The following is a 24,191-nucleotide window of genomic DNA, read 5'->3' as shown; positions in this document are numbered from 1 at the left end:
CGTGAAATTAAGAAGATGAAGTAACGTGCTGACCAATAACTGTAAATACGCTGTAACGCAAGGTAGAAGAAGCATATTGAAGCTTGCTAAAAAAGAGGTATATACATAACGTTTAGGACATTCATTGGAAGAAAATGGATGATGGTTTGTGTTAAAGAATAAACTCAGCTACCTCAAAAACAAGCCTAGAATCGCAAATTGAAGAATAAAAGAAAAAGCTGTTTTCATGTGCAGAATAAGGGAGAATAAGGGAAGACGTTGGCCTGAGGTCAAGGAGACTATTTTGAGAGATGGGCACAGGGAACAGAGAAGGGTGAATGAATACATGCGTGAGACACATTTCTGCTAAGATCAGGAGGGCAAGGACATTTGCTGATGCCAAGTATTGAACAACCACGATGGCAAATGCCTATGTGAGGTGGAGTGAGCAAGTCTCTAAAGGCCAGATAGGGTAACGGCACCCTGGTTAATTAAATCAAATATAAGAAATTGAGAGGCAGACATGGACAAAATCATGGTCTCCTGACACGTGATGAAGAACTCAAAACAAAGGCTATTCATTAGAGCTTCAGGTTAAGATAGTGGTATGCTCGCACTCCCTCGAATGTCCCAGAACAGTGAGCAGACTACGAGGTGAACTACAAACGAAACATCAGGTCGATAACATACAATGGACTAATTGGGAAAACAAAGAAAAAATTGATGCAGCTTGAACACCTAAATTTCACATGCTGCTAAAACGAGCCGAACGTCCAAGGTTGGATAGGGTTGCCAACCAATCAAAAGGCCTGCCATGCACTTTCATATATAATTTTGCAGTTATTAGCCTGCTGCCATATTCTCTGCTATAATCAGTATGTGACGTGCGTAGAAGTAGCTCAGGGCGTGTCCTACAGATAAGGGGCAGTCAATGAAATATTAACACTTATATTTTTCTATAAGTAGATATGTTCTCCTAATCTAATCCCTACTGGCGTTAGATTTTTGTGAAATGCTACGTAGGAGAACGTCACAAATGACGCACGTAAAAGTATATAAACTCTGTGCAAGCAAACTTCGGTGTGAATTTCAAGCACCTATTTTGATAGATGTATTTCTCTCTGCTTTCTTTCATTGAGATTAAAGCAGAATTTTACCATCTTTCTTTGCTTTGGTCTGTGATAATTATTGGTAATCCCATCTAGCACAAAGAAGACGCTTCAAGGTGCTAGAGCAGATTACCACCAGCGGTAATTCTGCCAAAAATCCCATGGAGTCTTATGAACTCCAAAAGAAAATCAGCATGTGTACCACCGACCACCACTTGTAATCCTGTGGGACTAAGTGGCGATAATGCTAATTCCATTTGTCAGTATTTCAGCAGATTTACCAACAAAATACCACCAAACTTGTAATGAGGTGCAAAGTCTATGCTGCTTTTGTGCTTGTGCTTTAGGTGATAGTAGGAGATTAATGCTGTTAATGATGGGAAACCAATCTCAAACCCACAATAAACCAGACCATGAGATAAGCTGCCTGGGGCCAGTATCTACCCGAGAGCGAATAGAGAATAGATGTGCTGTACCTTTGGGGTCTATTTAATTATACATTGTCCTGTAAATGCTCTTTGATGGGTTAAAGTTGTCACATGACCAAAAGTTAAGCAACAAATGGCTCAACAAATGATTAAATCAAAGATCAGGGCATTTGAGAACTTTTTATTTTCCCATATTTTCTAAAAGAGTTTATACTTATCATTTGGGAGTGATTCGTACTTCCTGGAAAAAGGATATATATATATATATAAAATGAAACTTTGGAAACATATAATATAAACATATATACACACATGAATCAAGACAATACACACAATTCTTAAAGTATAATCACATATATAATACATTTACAAAATATATACATACACAACAAAAGATTAATATATGTTAATAATGATCAGTTGTCGATGAGCTTGGGTTTTGTCTTTATGGTTTTTAGCCTTCATCAGAACTAAAAGAGCGTGTTATGAAGGATTATGCTTTAAATCCTGGGAGGTATGCATCTACACATCTTTGAGGTGAATGGATATCAGGATCCAGATGGGGCTGAGAAGGGCAGAAATATGTTGCTGAGAAGCTGGGCGTGGAAAAACACTATCTCCTGGAGCACAGTGTGGTGGCAGATCTATGGCAAAGACGCTCTGAAACACCCCTTTTGCAACATATAGCCCTTGCTATCGATTTGGGCTTAGTTTTGTTTTTCTTTTTTTTACTGCTATACGGAGTCTCATATTAATTTCATGATTATCCGCTGATATTCTGAATGACGGCGTGATTGGGACTGGTGCCATCTCTGCATGAGTGGGTCTCTTCACCTTCAGAATCTGATCTGTGTGCTCATGCCTTCCACTGACCCACCAGTGCTGGGGGAATGACTTTCTGGATACTCCCCAGCAGCCCACACCTGTGCAGCGCTCTGCTCTTTTTCACAATGAGCCACCCAGCACCAAACCTTCCTCTCTGTCGCAGCCAATCCCCCAGACCGGTCAGGAGAAGCAGGCTTAGACTACAAGCTGCATACTGATGGGACCCTGCACAACAGACCAGCACAGGGCAAGGCAATCCATTGCAATTAACGTACTGTTATGAAGTGAAGAAAGGCAGAGCTCGGAGTGTGCAAACAGGCGAGGTACCAAGCACCACTCTCTTCTCTTGTGCAGCACAGCACCCTCTCACTTCTCAACGGTCTCACGCTCTGTTTCAAACCCTCACAAAACCAGTACTACCCACAGATCTAGCCTCGCACAGTACACTATAAACCCACATCTTGCTAACATTACTGGAGTGCATTGGACAGTCTACCAATGATGCAATTACTGTCATTCTGAATGCAATGTATGATATGTTTCAGAACAGGGTCTGCTGGAAATCCAGTTCGGTGCAGCAAAGCCCACCCGGAGAAGACTCAGTCCTACCGAGCAACAGCTGCTGTAGTTTGGCACATTACACATGCCATGCAACGCCTCCCAACACACATCTGCTTGGATATTTTTCTGTCCTCGCCTTCCCTCCCTATCACTCAGCGCCACTCCCCTATGTCTTTATTTCTCCTATTTTTGTCCTATCCAAGCTGAGCTAAATCCTGCTATCCAAGCTGAGCTAAATCCTCCTCAGCACTCAGGTGTTTGCATGTCAATTGCAGGTTCCCCTATTGTCCCTTTGAGCACATTTGAGGGTGAACCCTACTGCTATCTTTTGACACAAGCAAGCAACTGCCTCTTAGGAAAGGGAATCTCTGCAAGGTGTGGTGTATGCAGCTGTTTCCCAGAGGAGCGTAGGACTAGCTGACAGTTTGACAATGGTGCAACCTTTAGAGAGCCGCTAGAGCGCAACCAAAGTAGCTCACATGAATCATGTGTTGCACAGAGGCAAACAGCCAGCTGGTAACTTACAAACAGTAGCCCACCCTCACCTGGTAGTGTCCCCGGGGCCTCTAGAGGTCTGACATATAGAGCATGCCGTGTGTGGGAGTTCAGGGCTTCAGGGCTGCAGACCATACTGTAGCCCTTTAGTTGATCTACTTCTCCCTCGATTTACTTACGTTCACTGGACTCTGCCTCTCTTTGTAGCCCTGCAGTAGGCCACTGTGTGTGTGCCCTCAGAAGCAGCCTAATACAGAATTCTAGTCTACACGTTCCATGTTATAAGTGAAATCCTCAGGCCTTTATTGGCTTCTACTGGCACGTGCTGCTCACAATCCAAATGAGCAAATATGCAGCGGCATAGGCCTGGCTGTCGAACTACACTGGAGGACGGCCAAGGAGGTTTGTCCGCCCCCCAACTATCTTTCTTACAATGTCACCCACTGAATCATCTGTACCAGGCAGAATACACCTCAGCAAATCCCAGTCCTTCAGGGTTGGAGGTCAAACTGGGAAGCCTCAGCATACCCATTTCCAACCGGCTTCACAACACACAGGATTGGTTGAGCACATCAGAAACACATCACATAACCACTTACCCCTGATGCTTATAATTGCCGATAGAACACCCTGTACCCAGCTTTCCCACAACCTCCTACCCCCGCACTAACTCAGTGATTCGAGTTAGCATGCACTCATGTGGCAAAAAGCACTACCCCCGCTACAGCCTGTTTTCCCTTACCCTCTACCCCTAGGACTGGCCTTCTCCCGCTGCACCTAAACTTCTTCACCCCTTCTTTTCTTCTTTTGCAAGACTCAGTTCTGGAAAACACAGGCCTCAGCATCCGAGGACCTCTGCGGTGGTAACTGCCACATTATACATGCTTTTTTCATCACATTACATATGCATGGATGTATAGCCACACCTGATTAAAGTTGAGCAGATTGCTCCACATACGTGAATATATCTACAGTGAACCATGTTACAGGGTGAAGATTTCATACTTTTCAATGAAGGCTGTTCATGTACTATTACCATATTAATTATATATTTAGTGCAATCAGTTGCCTTTTGTTGTATGCAACGCCCCATCGTATGTATTTAAAATAATCCCTCTAGGACAGCTGAAGTGGGCACATGCACAAAAACAGCTAATCCTCCTTCCAGTGCAGCAAATTGAAGAACAGAGCATTAGCCTTCCCCAGCTGCTCAGTGCATTCCAGAACTGAACTCGGAGGACTAATTAGAATGTAAACAACACACTTTCATTGCCACTCAAAACAGAGGTTCTGTCTGAAGGTCACTCTACTAAATCAGCATTCTGCAGTGGGTTGATGAACGTGAATATGAGAATTATAAATATTAAGATCCTTTATGAAGAGAATATTAGTGTAAAATATTTTGAACATGTACATAAAGTGAAACTCTTTTTACTGATGATTTTTGGTTAAATCATAAATCACGCAACAAGTCTTCCTGTTGTTTTCCGTAAATTGTGTGTGACCAGACAATACAAAAAGAGTCCTCGTCATTTCCCCTGGTTTCCGGCCGAGATGCCCAAGCGCTTCAGTCTTTCTGGAGCCCTTGCCCCACAATGCACAGCTCCATGCTGGAGGATATCCGGCTGTGTTCATCGGGCTCCTCCATGCTGTTGCACGACTCAACTCCCTTCCAAGTGGGGTCCTCTGCGCTGAAATAAAAAAGGGACTTCTGTTAAGGACACAGTGGCACCCAAGAGGACTTGCATTCAAGAGACAATGCCAGTCATCAACTGTTTTGGGAGTTTAACCCCTTGCCGTTTAACGTGTCTACATTTAACTCAGCCATACCCCTTTTTCGTCATGCCCTCTTTAACACCCTGAATGCCCCGGGAGCCATCCTCCTCCTTCTCTCAAGTGAATTGCTGCATATGAACCCCCCGCCCTGTCCACCCCTCCTCATCACCCTTCCCCCGCTCCCCCTGTCTGTCCCCCTTGCCCCTCGACTCCCCTCCCACCCAGGCCTACAGTCCCACAATACACCTATTGCGGTGCCACACCACCAGGGTAAGGACCCCTGCTCTGGAGCCCTCTAATGCCCCGCCTCTACCCCGACCATCACCACACCCTCACTGGCACCGTGCTGCACCGCTTTGACCCCCCATCCTGTTCCCCAGGTTTCTTTTCCAACCCACTCCAGCACTCCCCAGCCGAACATCCCCACTGATCTCCCTCCTCCCCCATTCATAACTAACCTCGAATTGAAGCAACAAACTTCTATATAACACACCCCTCCCTGTATGCTCCCTCCCTTTTCCCCCAGACACCACAGGTTTAACAACTTATCACTTCGCAGGTACCTCCACCCGCCCTAAAGTGACCCTAAGCCCGAGCAAGCCTACCCTGCTCACTTCAGATGGCGCCTTCTCACAAGTTTTGGGTATTAAGCTTCCAACGTTTTCTGGTGCCCTGGAACCCATGCCGCCTTCCGGGCATCACAGGCCCCTCTGCTCCCCCATCCTAGCCAGCCCCCTCCCCGTCTTCACCCCCACGGTCAAAGTGTCCATGCCCCAAAAGGTCCTCCATCGTCCGCTGGACATCTTCATTCGACATCACTTGGTGCCTCTCGCCTTCCCATTCCAAGATACACGCAAACGGGTATCCCCACCTATCCCTTAACCATTTCTCTTGAAGCCATCTCGTAAGAGAGCCACATTTTTTGCGCTTCAACAGAGTCTGGGCAGAGAGGTCCTGGAATATGGCCACCTTTGAGCCCTCATATTCAATATCCCTGGCCTTTTCCAAGATATCCACCTTGTCTTGATAGTAGTGCATCCTGGCAAGGACGGAGCGCGGCCCCCTGCTTCCAACGCCCGCCCGGTCCACTCTGTCCAGCGGGACCGTCTCCCCATCCTTGAAACCCAATACCATCCCCATGATCTCCTGGATCTTGTGCTCCGGCCCCACCAAGGATTCTCCTTCTTTCTCCTGCAAGCCATGAAAATGAGGGTGTTACGTCGCTCCCTGTTCTCGATGTCCTGCACCTTGAGTTGTAGTTCCTCCTCTCGTCCCTCCATTTCCTGGAGGCGGGACCCTACCTGTGTCTCAAGAAGCACAGATGAGGTATGATTTGCCTCCAGTCCCTCCATCCGGTCTTCCAGGGTAACTACCAATATCGGTACGCATACCCCGTATTTCCTCCAGTATCGCTTGGATATCAGTTTTAATGGTGCCAATCTCCACTGTGCATGAGTGTGGCCCTCCATCTCTCTTCACCATCACCATCTTTCCTCTCTATGGGTATTTATATTGTGTGAGCGCCGCCTTCTAACTCATCAACGTGGGATGTCGCACGCCCGCTCACCACCAGCCACCTTCATTTTTAGGGGATGTGTCCTCAAATTGTCCTCTCGGGCTCACCAAACCCTTCCAATTCAGAGGACTCCTCCTTTCACTGTCCCTCCCCTCCTCTGGTCAGATCTCTTGACTCGAGGCCCTCAAGTGGATCCCACTAATCTGGAGTGGCCCAGCCAAGCCATCTCCACAGCCCCTCTCCTTCCCCGGGGGGGCACCACCATTACAACGGGCCCCTTGCCACCAAACACCGCTCCCCTGGCTCAGGATGTCCTTTCCACCACTCCAGTCCGTTGACGAAGGCAGCACTTCGTCCTCCCAGATCAACCGCCTGGCACCCCGCCTTGTCACAGAGGACCCAACCTTATATGGGCTTGCAAAAGTGTCTCTGGTTGCTGGCGACTTGACTCCAGACAGACCACCACAGCACCCATTGGAACCACCCAGTGGCGGCCTCTGCTACAAGAGGGCCACCACTAACCACATGCGGGGAGGGGATGAGCACCTTTCCTCAGATCACCAGCAGTGCCCTCCTCGCACACGGCCTCCAGGCCCAGGGGCAGGTTTCTTCACTGTTAGGGATCAGGGTCAGCCAGGATCACAGCATCGGCTGCAGCACACACTCTGCTGTCCCGGGGGCGTTATTACTGCTCCTAGGCACTCTACCCCACTGCTACTCCACCATAAATCAGGATAGGGATCAGAGCCCAACTATAAGGTGTCCATCTTGCCTGCGCACCCTCGGCTTTACCATTTTTAAACAAATCTTTCCCACAATGTCCAGTCCGGGGGGCCCATGAAAAACATTTCATTTGGAAAATGTCATCCAAATCCGTAATGCAAGTCAAAAGTTACTAGCAACACAATTTTTGAATTTCCTATGACTCAATGCTATTACCTTAACTACAGAGCAGCTACTGCCACCCCTATAAAATATATATATATATATATATATTACAGGGCCTTTGTTAGCGGCCTTGTATTTATGGTTAAGTTGCTCAACCCATTGGAAGAGCACTTTTTGGGCGGTTTATAACTTTTCCCCCCCTGGAAGAATCTGTACCAAACTTTGCAAAAAAAAGTAAATGGCCCCCTCAGATTGATTCTGTGAACTTTAGTGAGGTTTCATCAAAGGGGTTGGGGGGCAAAGTTATAGGGATCCCAAAATGTCTTTTAATTTCCATAGACGCAATGGAAAAAAATGTTGCTCACGTCTACAGCCCAAACTGCTGGACGTATTTTCACCAAATTTACGGCAGGAGCGGCGGCTTGGTCCCGAAAGCGTGCTTTTTAAAATTTTGTGTAAATCCGTCGAGTAGTTTTTTTTAAAACAGCCCAAAAGTAGGTAAAAAAAATAGTGATATCTGGGTTCGATTCCGCAGACTTACTTCCCTGTTCGGTCCGCGAACAGGCATCCGATTCTCCTAGAGGGCGACGTGATGTCCGCAGACATTGGACGCGCCCAGTGATTGGATGGTGAAAAGCGTGAAGCGCGTCAGATTTTTGGAAATGCCCACCATGTTGAATTCACGGTTGTCCGCGAACATCGCAGTAAAAAAATTAAAAAACACAACATTGCACTGGTCAAACATATCAAACAATATTTGGGGAGGTGACGGGTGATAAGATTGGGATGGGATATGGCCGTAAGAAGCCAAAAAACAGGTGTTTTCCATCCCCAAAGTCCGGGAACAGACCGGATGTTCAGGTACAGTGCTGTGATGTTCGCCGAACACTTCAGATGTTCGGGGACATATATCCCTATTCCTGCATTACAGGGTTGCTGAAAAGCAGTTTTTGGATGGCTTATAACTTTGGCTCCACTCAATGAAACTGCATGAAACTTGGAATCGTATTCTAGACCTAATTTGGAATGTTTTGGAAAGTGTGGAGCTGTTTAGTCAAGAGGGAACAAAATTAGAGGGGGGGTCACAACATATTGTACAGGTTTATAAATGTGTTGCCATTTGACAAATCTGCACAAAAGTGGGCACAACGATTTCTAATCTAGATATAAATGTTTGTGCAAAGTTTGGCGGGATTCTGTCAAGAGGGGCAAAATTAGAGGGGGGGTCCCAAATATTGTAAAGGCTTATAAATGTGGTGCCATTTGATGAATCTACACAAAAGTTTGTAAAACGATTTTAAATCTGGATATACATGTTTATGTAAAGTTTGGTGGGATTGTGTCAAAGGGGGCTAAATTAGAGGGGGGTCTCAAAAGTTTTAGATGGCTTATACCTTTGTTGCCATTTGACAATGTGGACAAACGTTTTCAGACAGATTATAGAGCCAACCTTGAATGTTTGTGTAAAGTCTGAATGGATTTTGTCAAGTGGGGGCTAAGTTATATGACTATTGAATGTACATACATTTTGACACTTTTGAAAAAATAAAACATTGTCGGAGTTCCAGAAAACTCGTGTAAGGAGCATTAGCAAGGACCTTAAAGCATGGTTTTGAAAATGTGCCGTGTTCTATTTTTTGACCGGTGTCATAATGTAGTTACAAAAACATAGTGATATATCTTTGGTAACTGCTTGTGCCATGGGCAGTGGCCAGATTGTCCAGGTCATGGCATAAGGTCATGACCAGGAAAATCTGGCTACTGGTCATGACCACGAGGGATGACACATGGGGTTAAAGTGGGCATGTCCACCTGGGACCGGCTATGCGGTAGAGTTATTTGAAAGTGGGATAGGTAAGAAAAAGGGAAAATAAAGTGTGCTTGTGGTAATATGGTCATTGGGTTCTCTCTTCCTCTTCTGCAGGCTGCCATGGAAAGGGAAGATGGGCTTTGTACGGAGCCCCGCCTTCCCTTTCCTTGGTGGCCATCTTGGAAAAGGATTTTCCTTCCTACAGCGAACACCAAAAGCGTCCTGGTATAGGAAGAAAAATCCTTTTTTAGCACCCCAGGTTCTTGCTTTGGGAACCAGGGGTGCTAATGTCCTTCATACTACATTGCAGGGGCTGGAATGGGGGATAATGGTCCGAAGCCTTCATTATTTAATTATTTATTTCTAATGTGCCGAAGCCCGCAGGCATCAGGGCGCACACAAACACACTTCACTTGGCCCGATAACTGGGCTGCCGGGTCGTTATCCCCTGTTCCAGTCCCTGGAACGGGGGATGAACGCCACATTATTCCCATAAGCATAACACAAAATGCTAATGGAAATGTTGGAAAATGTTATTGAGTCTATGTACTTTACTGAGAAATATAAAGTAGATAGAGTCTATAAGATTTTTTTTTTGTTCTATTTTTTAAATTGTGATGGGTGGTTCTTAAAGGAACCTTTCTTTAGTTGTTTTTTGATGTATTTCTTTTTGCAGGAGAGGTTAGAACATAAGGTGGGGAGGGAAATGAGGGAAAAGGCACCACGCAATAATATGGAGGGGCAGGTGGACAGGAGAAGTTGTTGTATGTGTGTTACTTCTAAAGTAGGGGGCAGTGTTTCTCAAGCTCCTTGATTACAGCTCCAAAAGCACTTCAAAATTGCTTCTTCCCCCTGCAGAGTGGTGTGTTGCAGTATATACAGAGGACTGTTGTCTTCAAAAGATATGGATAAACAGCCTCTTTTATTGCTTGCAAGGTAGCTGGTGGGATTTTGTGTCCCACAGAAGTAGGCTGTGTCGTTACAGTATTGGTTAAGGAAGATGATGTGGAGGAAGACAGCCTACTACTTGCTAAGAAAGGAACAACCTTTCTGAGAGCATTGCAGTGATTGGATTTGGTGTGCCGACGCATGGAGGTGGTCCCGTAGGAGTACTGTCCACGTAGTCCGTGACTGCATACTGAGTGCATTTCATTTTGGTAGGTTTAGCCTTTGGTACATTCCCAACAGTGGTAAAGAACTGCCACACCATGATTCGCTCTGGGGTCTAGAGTTAGGCACTTCTTCTACCTCATCTTCTTGTTCCACTTCATTGTCTTTTAAGTACTGTGTTTTTTTTGTTGTGTAGGTCCTCCAGCTGGTGGTGGCTCTTAGGGAGGAGGGATAGCAATAGCTGATGCCATTTTTAAGATAAATAGCAGTTTTGCTGACATCACATTGATAACATCAATGATGACATCACATATTAAGTTAATTTTAATCAACAGTCCCTACAAGGGGTTGAGTTTATAATGTTGGAACTAAGATGTTAGGGGTGATTTGGAGAATTGTATTAAAGAATGTTCTCATGCAAACACATCATTATATTCTAGTGTTGTTGTTAGTAGAGGAACCTAATCATACATACATATAGGCAACGGTTGCAGCATGCACCCTAGAAGTACAATATTCTTAATCTGGTAATTTCCGATAGTAAAATAATAAATGCTACCTTACCCTCAGAGTCTCACTGGGTACCAGTTTCTTTCTTGATCGGTCACCCTTGCACTGCCTCTGGGTTTACCAAGCACATAGGGCCTGTAACTGTAACCCTACAGTGCCTTGTTCTCCTTGCACTTCCCAGAGCCGTGCTGCCCTGGCTGCACTCACTCAGAGCATTGCTGCCCTGCTTTCCCCTCCCCTGGCCCCTGCAATTCCCTCCTCCCTTTCCCCTTGCACTTCTCATTCTCGCATTTGCATGATCTGAATGACACAAGGCCTAGTAAGACAGCTTGTCTTGTCCTCCCTCTGTCTTCCCTCCCTTGTCTTGTCGCACCTAGAAACACAGGCAAGGGTACAGGCGCTTTATAAATGACTTATCATATCATATCATAGCAAACACTTGCTGCTTCTGCATTCGTTATTGAGAAGGCTTCCAAAATAACCATGGGGTGTCCAGTAGTTTTGTACTTCGAACATGCATTGTTTGCCGTACTGGAAAAACCAAAATAAACACTGACAACACAGAGGTCTTGAGGGTACGAGGTAATACTAACCAACCCAGCAATAGAAGTGGTGAGATGCAGGTCAATAAACCTAGCAGAGTTTATTGCAGAAAAAGAGAGGGATTATGTGCATGACTGAGTAGCATGCATTGACAAGAGCGAAGGTAACCCCCTAGTTAAGGAAGATGTGATCGAAGGGGGCGGGGGGGTGCCATGATTTTCATTGACTGGAGTTCCAGCATTGACCAAACCACGGAGCAAAGGAACTCAAGGTGCACAGTGGTGTGGTATGGACAAGGAGTACAAAAAGGGGACGAGTTGATAGTGTACTCACAGACACGACATCCAAACCATTATTCTGCACAAGCGGCAGAGCTTGTGGCCTTGATTGAAGCACTAAACATGTCAGAAGGCCAAGCAGTGAAGATCTTCTCTGATTCAACCTATGTTACCTCTACAGTGCATTCAGGACTAGCAAGCAGCATTACTGAGTAAACTACTAGAAATGTTACAGTTCCCAGAAGAATTGGCATTAATAAAGTGCAAAGCCCATACAGGAGGTCAAGATTTTATCTCACTAGGAAATGAAAGGGCAGACAGAGCAGCAAAAGAATCAGCATATATTCCAGAGGGATCACATGTGCTGTACCCTGCTGAAGAAGACAAAATACCTCTAATAGCAGTACAGAAAGTGAGCAAAGAGAAAGAGGCATTGGCAAAAAGATGCAATGCAATCCCAATATTGCAGATAATTGAGTTGCAGGGAGAAGCACCAGATGCTGAAAAAGAGCTGTGGAAAAAGAGAGGATGTTCTCTGTCCCAAACTGATTTGGTTTGGTGACATGATAGCACAGGAAAGGTTGTCATGCCAAAGAAATTGTTACAATTGGCATTGGAACAACTTCACTATCCTTCCCACATATCGAAAGAGCATGTGGCTACAGGGATAAGTGAAGTCTGGTTTGTGCCAAATCTGTATGAATGTGTTTCTGAATATGTAAGTAATTGTATGATCTGTCAGAATTTTCTACCAGGTAACATTAAGAGTTTTACAGGGAAAATTGCTGTGAGCCGAAGGCTTCTTTTGGCACTTGCACATTGATTACATTGATATGCAAGAGAGATGTACTTCTTACAGTACATGCTTGCAGTGGAGTGTCCATTCTCACGTTGGCTTGAGGTAGGTCCCTGTACCCACAATGATGCCCGCCATGCGGCTACATTTCTGGTGAGGGAGGTATTCCCGAGGTGGGGGATTCCAGATGAAATTCACTACGATAATGGTCAACACTTTGCCAATTATTTGCAGCACTTTGCCAATTATTTAATAAAAGTAATTTCAAGGAGGGCTCTCACTTTCACTTTGTATCATTCTGTTTATTTTGTTTTATGTGGTTTTATTATGTTTACTTGTTTCATATTTGCCTATAATGGGATGTAAATATTCATTGTAAAGTATAAGATGTTTAAGTATGCTAAATGATAATGTGTATAAAAATTTGAAAAGTTGGTTTACCAGCTATAACAAATAAAAAAAAGAAAAAAAAAAGAAATTACATCTCTCTGGGGACAAAGCATAAACTATGCACGGTTTGCCATCCTCAAGCCAACAGTTTGGTAGAGAAGATGAATGGACTGCTGAAAATGCAATTGGCACTGCTTGCCTCTTGCTTTGTTTGCACAAAGAAATACGCCTGGGGAAGATCATCAATTTACTCCCCAAATTAGATTGTTACAGGGCGGAGAATGCATGCACCAATTCCGCTGTCACGTACAATCTCTGATGCTCACTCTACCTCTGCTATTCTGGGGGGGGATTTGACATCTCTCTTAAAGAACTTACCAAGTCCCTAAACTATATCTCCTTGCAGAGGAGGCCTAAAAAAGAATCTGGACAATCAGGTGATCGAAACAAAACTTTCCCGCAAGCAACAGCTCTGTTTACGGATGATCACGTCCTCGTTGGCAACCACGTGAGGAAGTGGAAAGAGGAGCGCTTCAGAGGTCTGCAAGTCGTCATCTATACAACACCAACATCTATCAAAATCCAAGGACGACATGGATGGGTCCACATAATGGACGTTTGCAGAGACAAAAGTACAGTCTCCGAAAGCACAACATTATTGTAAGTATTACAGAGTTTTCTTTTAATTTTCGAACAGCCCTGAGAATGTATAAAAAGCCTGCGAAAGAGGGAGCTCAAGAAGGCTACAATGCAAAACATGTGACAAAGAAAAAGACTTTTAGGTTATAGGAGCGTAACAATGTTAATATGCCTTAGTGTAGTTTTGACGCTTTTTTTATTTGTTCTTTAAAGAAAAAGGTGAAACACAGTTGAATGCAAAAAGAAAAATGGGAAAGAGAAATGTAATGAATGGGGAAGGCTTCCACCTTGACACTGAGGAAGAGCATTATTCATTGACAGGCACTATCTGGTACGATGAATTTATGCTGTGGGAAGAGAGAGAGTAAAGGACACATGCAGCATGTGCTCTCTCATTCCACACGTAGTTGGAATGTCCAAAGTTCTTCTGCCGAAACTGTGTCCTAATGCAATGATGAGAATAGAAGGAGCAGTTTGATATGGAGACAAGTGGGAGCAGGGAATAATGCAGTGTCATGCTGAAGGATTGGTGGGCTTTGAGCAAAACGTGGTAGCCAAGGTTAATGACAAATGCTGAATAACTTCGGGAAAGTATGTTCATGCTTTAGCGTGGTTAAAGTGGTTACATGAAAAACATCAACCAGTTGATATAAGGAGCTTTACACAATTCCCTTTGTGTTTCAAGTCAAGTGGGTCCATATTCCTGGGGGCTAATTCGGGACGCGCCAAGGTGATGAAGAAGGCAGCACTGACACGGGGTACAGCAGCGGTAATGGATATTTGGTGGGCTTGTGAATCCAAAGAAAATGCCTAGCTTCTGCCTGACTGGAGTGGAGTGTGTGCGCTCATCACTTTGCACAGCCCTGCACTTGTACTGCCCCAAAATAGCACTGCCATGAAGATTGCACTGCAGGGAAAATGAGAATGAGAAGGAGAAGGCAGGAAAACAATGTTTTCTCAAGGAAGAGCGCAGAGAACCTGGCTGCTATCCCAGATGAGTCCCGGCTCTTCTCCACAGCTGCCACTTGTTTTTTACATCTTTGTTATTTCCAGGAGTACAGGCTGCAGAAAATTCTAAATAGTTGCAGCTAACCCATTATGAGCTATTGCAACTGGCTAATTCAACAGCAAAAGGGTTGAATGTAATAAAAGGAAGGGCTGAGGGTTTTGCGCTTGGTGGCCGTTCAAAATAGGTTTGTTCTGGACCTCCTAACAGCCATCGAAGGAGGTGTCTGCACAAAATTTGGGTCAAGTTGCTGCACTGCAATATCTGACGGTGATGCCTCCAATGGAACTCTAAGTGCAGCTATACAAAAGATACGGACACTCCAGGGAAAAATGACAAGCACGGTTGATGGAGTGCAAGCAAAAGACTGGCTGGGCAGAGTATTTCCATGGGGGCCCATCTGGCATTCCAGATAGTTTTGAGTGACTCACCCCATGTTGGTACTGGTTCTCATCACCTTCTGCATTGAAAAGAACATTTTAAAGTATATTTTAACAATCAAAAAGGACATTTGATGTTACCCTTGAGTGTTGAGAAAAATTGTTTTTAAATGTAGAGCAGGAAGAAAATAATGGGGGTTAGTGAGCGGAGGATCCTGAGGGATGGGGTTTTAGACAACCTGCTGATGTCGAGGATTATAAGGAATTCTGGATTCAATTTCTAAAAGATGGTACAAGGTGTGTATGGGTGGAGGAAGATCTGAATGGCTGGGAGGAGACTGGTGAGATGTGACACAGTTGGAGAAAATATGGATACATAAAGATGAAGTTGCTCAAAAGGAACGAGAAGCCCAAAAAGATTCAGTTATTAATAAATTAAAATAAGGGGGCAATCATGTAATAAAAATGCAACTTCATCGCGGTATGAGGAATGCACTTATCAGCTGCGAGAGCAGCACTGTAAAAGGGAAGGGGGCTCTTTCTGGTATATGTGCCGTTAAAAACTTAATAAAACGAATCCATAAATGCTGGGGTACAGATAAGTATAATTATGCGTAGTGGTAAAATGGAATGCGGTAAATAGGCCCTAAAAGCTTGCTTCTGCTTTAAACATATGCAAGCATTTTGTTTGCTGCAAAGGCTTTTGCAGCCGGTAAATTATTAAAGTTCCTTTGGCCGCCTCAAATGTTTCAATGACATAGTTTTGTGCTGTGGGAATTGGGGGTGTATGGTGACGTCACAGGGTACACTTTAGGGCAGTGTGGGAATGTTCGTGGACCCAATGGTTGATCGCGATGTATGTTTTTCCATAAGGGTCCAAAGTGCAGAGTGCAATCATTTCTGTGTAGGGAGATTTGTTCATGTTGCACGATCGCAAATGCTAATTATCCGTAATCTGTTTGGATTTGCTGTCCCAGCAGCATCTGGGGCCCTGAATAAAACTGCATTACTTCTTGCACCGGTGTACACTCCTTTTTGACTGTTTTTGTATTTTGTTGGTGAGTTTTACTAGGTGACCCCCGATACAGTAGTACCCACTCCCCTTCTGAAACTGATCCTTGTCTACTGCAGGACACCTTTTGTAAACTACCCCTTTTCTCTACATATGTCATTTTACTCACACGTTAGTGTTAAACAGTTCTAGTAAACTCCCATTTAACGGTGAGACAGTTCAAGTAGATTCTACATTTTCACATTTTTACTTTAAATTGCAGCCTGTAATATCCCAATACAAGCCCAGCTGGTGATATTGCAGTATTGTCTCAGTTTAACAAATCAAGCAGGATTCGTGTTTGACAAGCCCATTATACTTTTACTTTGACTATGCCACTCTACATCCAGTATGGCTAAACTGCTATACTATACTTTCTTCCAGTAGGACACCCCCAGCACATTCACAGTTTGTACAATCTTTGCATGTTTCTAGTTTGACAATCCAAGTGTACTGCCAGTATACAATATCCAATATACTGCTGGCGTACAAACCCAATATAGTAATAGTTTGTAAACTACAAAATATTCAATATTTTCACAATAATATGATTTCTAGTACATTTCCATGTTGACAATCTAAGTACACTTCCAGTTTGATTACTCCAGCATAATCACAGTTTGCCCCTGCCCCATTTTTGCTGATAACACAATCCAAGGACACTGCTGAACAATGCCATATTTTCTTTAAGATTGCAACTCTTAGAATAGTCCCAGTTGGACGGTCCCAATCAATTCAACTCCCATTTTGAAAATATATTTCATTGAGACCAAGCAGCCACTGAGGAACCCTGCTGTGCAGCTAAAACTGAAAAGATACAACACTGCAACCCACACCCAAGAGAACATAGTGGCAAGCAATGTGTTGAAGTTCGGGACACATAACAGTGAAACATAGCTTTATACTGACACAGAAATAGAGTATACAATGACAAGAGATGACAACAGCTATTCTATTGGTGCTTTATTACCACACATGGTTTGGATTTTTTATGAACTTACCCCTTTGGTGACTTACCGGTGAAGTGAGTATCCAATCACAGAAGGCTTGCCGGAGGCCCAATGTACATGTTCCTTTTTAGGAATCAACTCTCCTAAATCATCCAATTCGGAATGGGGTGATCCAGACCGTCGTCTGTTCCTATAGATACATTAAACAAAGACTTGCATAAGCTTACACTGACCTCTAATAACTATCTGATAACATCTAAAATTCTATGAAAAGAATAACTGTCAATGACCACACAATTGATTGGACATAATATGTAACAGTTATATTTGTGTAGGATCTTTCATTAAAGCATTCATATGGCTTTCACCCCTGCTGTGGGCGGGGCGGACATGTACTGTAATGGCCTACCAGTCTGAGCCTAGGTCCGTGGCGAGGGCTGCAGGCCGTTACCGGCCATGTCCACCCCCCATAGTGTGGGTGAAAGACATTTGCATCCTGGTATTTATCCGGGGTGCGAATGGTTTATTTTTTTGAGATTGGTTTCACTTGAGCAGGAAAATTTAAAAAATGGAAAGAAAAGACCAGGAGACGGGAGGAGCACTGAGACCGGAGCACAAAGCTCCAGTCCAGCAGATATGTGGGCAGGGAGAGAATGGATGGGGAATGGGTATGGATTGTTTTGGTGTGGGGCGGCTGCAGGGAGAGAATACCTGCTGCCTCTGCACATTTCAACAAAAAAGATGGCACCACCTGGGGAAGGGCCTTGGGTGGCTGGGAACAGCACGCAAAGAATGTGTATTCTCGCTTGCTGTTCCAGCACCTGATTGGCTGAGCACTCTTCCCCGGGTGCAAATCTGCATTTCCAAGAGCCTGCATTCTGAGCTCTCATCTTACTCAACTCCTCCAACAAAACAGAAAGGATCCTGATCACCGGGGCAAACACCACACATCATCCAATGCCAAAGCAGCCAACAAAAGCAAAGCACTCATAATAATAATCAAAAACTCCACCAATTCACAATTGGAATCCACCATAACATAATACAAAGAAAAAGACAAGGCTCTTATCAGGTTTTTCATTGACAAATTAACAAGATCATGCGACACATTGACAACTAACATCAGACGACAGACATCCCTCTCACCCCTCCACATGACATACCAAAATTGACATTTTCAAGTACATTACCAAGGAAGAACTGCACCAGCCTTGTTATGTTGCAAGCCACCGCCTATGAATAAAAATGATATCCTCTCTTGCTCCCTCATTAAAAACACAACAGGAGAATCCCTCACGGCCCTCCAACAAACTATCAATGCCTTGTAACACAAGGTATTTGTTCACACAAGGTATCTCTCTAACATTCTGAATATAGGCTAGATCTTACCCCTTCAAAAAAATCAGACTCGACACAGACAATTTATTCTACTACCACCCCATTACAAAATCATTGAAAAATAACATTGCTCCGGAATCAAGCACGGCTGACTTTCTGGCTTAGACGCAGCAGCCTCTGCACAACCTATTCTCTACATTCAACACTGTTGACTACAAGGTACTCCTCAATACCTTTGCCAGATGTGTGGGTTTCCACAAATCCGTATTGTGTTGGTTCACCTAAAGATTCACCAACAGATACAGCTCGCCCAGAAGGGAAATTACAGATCCCAACATTTTCCTGTCACCACATCAAGATTTCATAGAACAGGTATTTGAACCATGTTTGTTCTCAGTAGAGGGGCTCACAAACTCTCGCTAAATTTGTAAAACCTGGGGGTGTCGCCCTCAGTAAGCCGGGGTAATCCAGACATGGAGACCTTGCTCACTGTGCCTTAGAGAGAATGGTACCCTTGTTCAGAGGTGACTTGCCCAGCATTTCGGTGCTGGACTGCCCTTGTGGGTGGGACCAGACTGATATGCAAATGGATTTTTCTCCTCTGTGAAGGGGAAGTGAGGTAAAATCTGGTTCTAGACCCTCCTGAGAGGAAGAAATTCCATATAATAGGTTATTTGAACTATTACTATTATACTTTATTGTGGTATAATCCAAGAAATGGATTTTACACAACACATATTGTATACAAGTACTAAACACAAATACAAATATTCATAAATAAGTAGATAATTATCTACATATATGTATATATAAATATAAGTTCCTATTACAAGATATGGAAGTATATAGCATCTATAACATATAATACAACACAGACATACTATGCAATACAACACAACAGTACATTACAATAGGAAGTAAAATAATAATTTAACTAATAATATTATTAGAGCCAGTATTGCTATGGTAGCTGCAATAATGGCATAATTTGTGTCCATGCTCTAAAAAGTGCAAGCTGCAAGCCCAGAGATTCAGTATTCAGGCACTGGTACCAAAATTCTTCGTCCTTGATTGTCTCACAATTATGGACCCATTTTTCGTATGCATTCATATTCGTAGAGCCCATTTTTGGGCAAAGGGTTAGGACATGTCTAGTGGTTTCAAGTATTCCTGTTCCTGCCCCCTTTCAAATACGACATAGCCTGGCCTCCCTAGAGATCTTAAATCGAGGGCCAGTGATGGTGAGTACCAGTAGCTGATTGGTTCTCAGTCTTAATATGAAGTGTCTTACCTCAGGGGCCGGACTTAATAACAGATAGGATTGTGGTTTTAAATATCTGTGTGAAACATACCTAACCGCCTCATATCCCTTCAATTTGGACAAGTAGTCTGAGTTAGCGCACCAGTCCCATTTGTTCAACTTGTCCTCAAATGCCTTTTTTTGAAGGATATATGGTCGTTTATTCAATTTCGCATAGGGCCAATCAATTTCCCTGAAAAGTGCTTCATTCAGTTCTTTATAGTTCACACCACATGGGTGTTTTTCTATCTCATAATTTTTTCCTGCCAGCCTCAGTAATTTGCAGCAGGGCTCAGCGCAAGATTTCAAATAAAAGCCCCCCCGCGCTCAAAGTGCCCTACCTCTCAGGGAGGTGAGGCCCAGTTCTAAGCGGAGGTATTGTATAGAACAAGAAGGTCCTAGACCAAGCACCGTAGGCCAAAATTGGCCTTCCAGTATATTTAGCCAATTGAGGTCTTGCATAGCAAGAGCCTCCAAACCATATAATACTGCTGGCACAAAGCATTGAAGGTAGAGTTTCAATATACCAGCCATACTATAGCCTGCGGTGCCCTTTGCAAATTTGCAAGCCTGGGGGGTAAGTAGTTTAGCTCTCCGTGTCTTGTATCTTTTTATGGCATCATAATCTGTAGGTGCTCTAAAGTCGAGACCCAAGTAGGGATATTGCTCTACCACCTCCATTTTACCCACCTTGGTGTCTATGGCCGTGCGCCGGGGTCCCTTTCGTGCTATTATCATTATTTTAGTTTTTTCCACATTAATTACCAATCCTATCTGGGATGAGTACTCCACTAGCTCATTTATCATATTCTGTATGCCTGACATCGTACGATCAAAAAGGAGTAAGTCATCCGCATACAGCATTCCTGTTATGGGAGTCATTCCTAATTTCGGCGGACAGTTCGCTTTTAATGCCATACGATCCAACAGATCGGCTATGTATATATTATATAACATAGGTGCAGTTACGCAGCCCTGCTTGACCCCCATATTAGTAGCGATTTTGTAAGTTACTTCGCCTTGATCATTTAGGCGAACCCTGGTGGAAGTATTACTATGTAGGGCTATTAGTATGTTTAGGATCCACTTCGGGCAATCGAAAGCCTTTAGTTTAGTCCATAAGATGTTCCGATCCACCAGATCAAAAGCGCTACTAAAATCTACAAACGCGATATATAGAGTGGTGTCTTTACTACTCGTGGTATTATTAATTATTTGATCAAGTACCCTGATGTTATGGGTAGTACTGGACCCCGGTCTAAAGCCAGTTTGTGCATAATTTAAGATGTGACTTTTGGAGACCCACTTCTCTAAATCCTTAAGTACCAAGGTATTCAAGATTTTACTGGTAACATCCAGCATTGAAAGTTGCCGGTAATTTGCTGGTTTAGTCCGCTCCCCCTTTTTATATATTGGAATTAATATAGATTGCTTCCAGGAAGTCGGTATCTGGCAAGTTCTGCATATTCTTGAATACAGGGTGAGTAGCAGCTGAGCCCAGTTATGTGGGTCTTTATTCAGGACTGCGTTGGCTAGGCCATTTGGGCCAGGGGCATTAGATGTTTTTAGGTTCAGAAGGGATTGCTTTATGATTTTATAGCTAAGAGGGAGGGGCCATGTCTTTACACCCCCCAAGCTGCTGGTAATACTCATATTTTCTTTATAAAATTTATTAGCAATATATTCCACCCATCTGTCCCCCGAGATAGGATTAAGAACCCTCATTTTCTGTTCCCCTCCCCCGACTATTTGAAATATGTTCATTCTCAGTAGAGGGGCTCCCACACTATATTTGAAATTAAAAATAAACCACTAAATGAAGAAACTTCTGTAAAATGGACCAGATGGTCATATGCATCCAACACACAGTATGGCTACCATACATGCGTAGTAGGGTCGGCCAGACAAAATAAAATGAAAAATATTCTGTGAAAAGCATAAATTATACCAAGAGAAATCTCTAGTCTTGGTGCGCTCTGCAAAGATTATAATTTTTTTTATACATAAAAGAGTGATCCCCTACATACGTTTCATCAAATGGTTTTAATATTAGAACAGTCTGCAGCTCATAGCTGCTTTTTCTACCTTGTACCCTTGTGCCTGTGCTAACATTTACCTACTGGTGCACTTGCAAATGGGGCTTTATCTAGGGAAAAAACATTATTCCTGTTGAGAGTTTATAAAACCAAAACTACATGAATTATACAGTCTTGTCCATAGTGTAGTCACACATAACCCACCTATCTCAAAAATGGTTCTTTCAAAGATCTGGGCCTGTACCCACAATATTTGCGGAAATGTGCTTGCAATCATCACTGGTATGTTATAAGATGGAAGTGAGGTGGGCAACTAACAGGTGGATGTTGGTGGGCTGATGGGGGTATGCAGGAATGATTACTATTGAGTTAAGATATCAATGGAATCCATGGAATACAGAGGAAAATCATCTGTTTCACCTTTAAGTAATATACCAAGAGCCTTTACCCTGTTTTCCTTGTTGTGTTTTGCTGTGCTTCTCTAGAAGCTGAGGGCGTTAATTGCTGGTTCCCATGTTCCACCCCCATGGAAATCCAGGGCTAGCATCTGGGCTCAGTTCATTAATGCAGTTAATGACGCTAACTCATTGTGCTCCCCATTACTGTAGAACTTTATGAGACACAGGCTAATTACAGCCAGGACATTAATCCACAGAACTGATGAATAGCCTCACTTTTGTCCTCGATTGTAGTTCAAAATTCGAACTCAGCAGCGGACAGCAATGTGTTGATTTTGGGCAAAGGGCAAGGTACATTCTGAGCAACCCAGAAAATGGCCGAAAGCCAACCAGTGCAAATATATGCAATAGTGCAAATATATGCTGATTGAGAAAGCCCAAGAAGTTTTACTTATTTGTGTATTCCAAAATACCTAATGGAACTAAACAGACAACACACCTACCTTTCTGTTGTAAGTTAAACTATTTCAGCCTCACCATTATTTGGAATATTTTGATGAACACTTCTGTTTTACTATAAATATTGGAGGGAGGAAATCTTATGACTGACCGTCAGTGTTCATTGGTTGTAATTGCTAGAAATGTCAATCCGTTAACAGTTCCATCATCTGACAACAGCCTACCTTGGAAATATATAAAACACCAACAACTTTAAGTTGAAGAAGAAGTTTAAGAGAAGAAGAAGAAGACAAGTAGAGACACAAGTGACGCTATGGAAAGGTCTGACACGGCTGGAGTTCTGCCAGTAGAAGTTGCAGCAGGAGGCTTAGCTGAAATCACATAGCAATACATCCACAACCATTCTTTTTGTATGAATAGAGAACCCTTTTGCCCTCCTAGAGGTTGTTTTCTCCATTTTCTGAGTTTGTCTATGGTGACCTTTGCTTTCCGACAGAGCTCTAGCCATTCTTTCTTTTCACTTACAGTTTCCAATTTTCTTTTTTAGTTTAAAGATTGTATTTTATTTAGTTCCAGAATACCCAGTTACAGTCTGAGTCTATATGAGCTATTGATTATATAACATACTTTAGCTCATTAAAATACATTTTGTAGCCTAATAATTAACACCAAATACAGCAGGAAATTCGTTAACTCTGAAGATATCTTGTAATGTAGTAACTAGGATATAAACAGTATGAAATTAATTTTCGTATGAGCGAGTTACTCAGACTGATTAATAAAGAGAAGAAGGATAATAGGGTGGGTAGAAAAGGGGGAGCAATAGCAGGTTTATTTCACCCCTCTCACCACTCCCGCATGACACAGATCTCCCTTCTGCTGAAGGGGGAGACGCCCCACCTTCCGCACAAGAGTAATCAGTGTTGATTACTTATTAATTTTGGATTCCTTGCATGTAGCCATCTTTTTTCTAGGCCTGAAGATGTTCTCTAAAAGTTTGTCTCTCCCTCTGCCCTGCTGCTCGCACCATCAGCTCCAGCCCCCACCCCACTGCCTCACGTCTGCTTCGCACAAACCCTGTTCTCATGGAAGTTCAGCCATTCATTGTTTCAACCTTCAGTATCGACCCAGAAAAGATGAGCTCACTGCCCTGCGTGAGACCAGAGCAGGCCCCCGCCTTAGTGCCCATACGTCTCCACTCCACATTCGACGCAGTGGCAGCGTTGGCTTACTATACTGTCCTAACTGTTTATCTATTCCTTCTCCTGTGCCCTTCGCTGAATATTCTTTGTTTGAATTTATGTATAAGATTTTCACTTCAACTCACGCTATTTCTTTTCTCATTATCTATCGCCCACCTGGCCCACTTGGGTCATTCTGCGAGGACATTGACCACCTTCTTGGTCACATTTTACCTAGTCCTACACCTCTTGTCTTGCTTGGAGACTTTACTATCCATCTTTCTTCTACTCATTTAGCATCCCCCTTTCTATCAATACTTGAATCACATTTACTTTCTCCACTTCCTACTTCTCCCACTCATACTTCTCAACTTCATTTTTACCTCTTAATTGACTGTTTCCTCCATGTCTGCTCTTCCTGTCTACTTATCAGATAATA

General features: G+C 43.5%; 1 protein-coding gene across 1 annotated transcript in view; it reads right to left on the bottom strand.

Annotated features, from left to right (window-relative positions):
- Positions 1 to 1,677: 1,677 nt before the first annotated feature.
- PCARE (photoreceptor cilium actin regulator) overlaps positions 1,678 to 24,191 on the bottom strand; it is a 669,787-nt gene continuing 647,273 nt past the window's right edge. The window contains exons 3-4 of the mRNA XM_069608708.1: positions 17,108 to 17,230; positions 1,678 to 5,088 (exon numbers count right to left, since the gene is read on the bottom strand). Of these exons, the coding sequence (XP_069464809.1) occupies positions 4,965 to 5,088; positions 17,108 to 17,230 (247 nt within the window). The 3' untranslated portion in view covers positions 1,678 to 4,964. The remainder of the gene's footprint in view (positions 5,089 to 17,107; positions 17,231 to 24,191) is intronic.

This window comes from Ambystoma mexicanum, chromosome 4q, assembly GCF_040938575.1.
Source record: "Ambystoma mexicanum isolate Mex_15411 chromosome 4q, UKY_AmexF1_1, whole genome shotgun sequence".
Classification (NCBI taxonomy): Eukaryota; Metazoa; Chordata; class Amphibia; order Caudata; family Ambystomatidae; genus Ambystoma; species Ambystoma mexicanum.
This window is presented reverse-complemented; position numbering and strand designations above follow the sequence as displayed.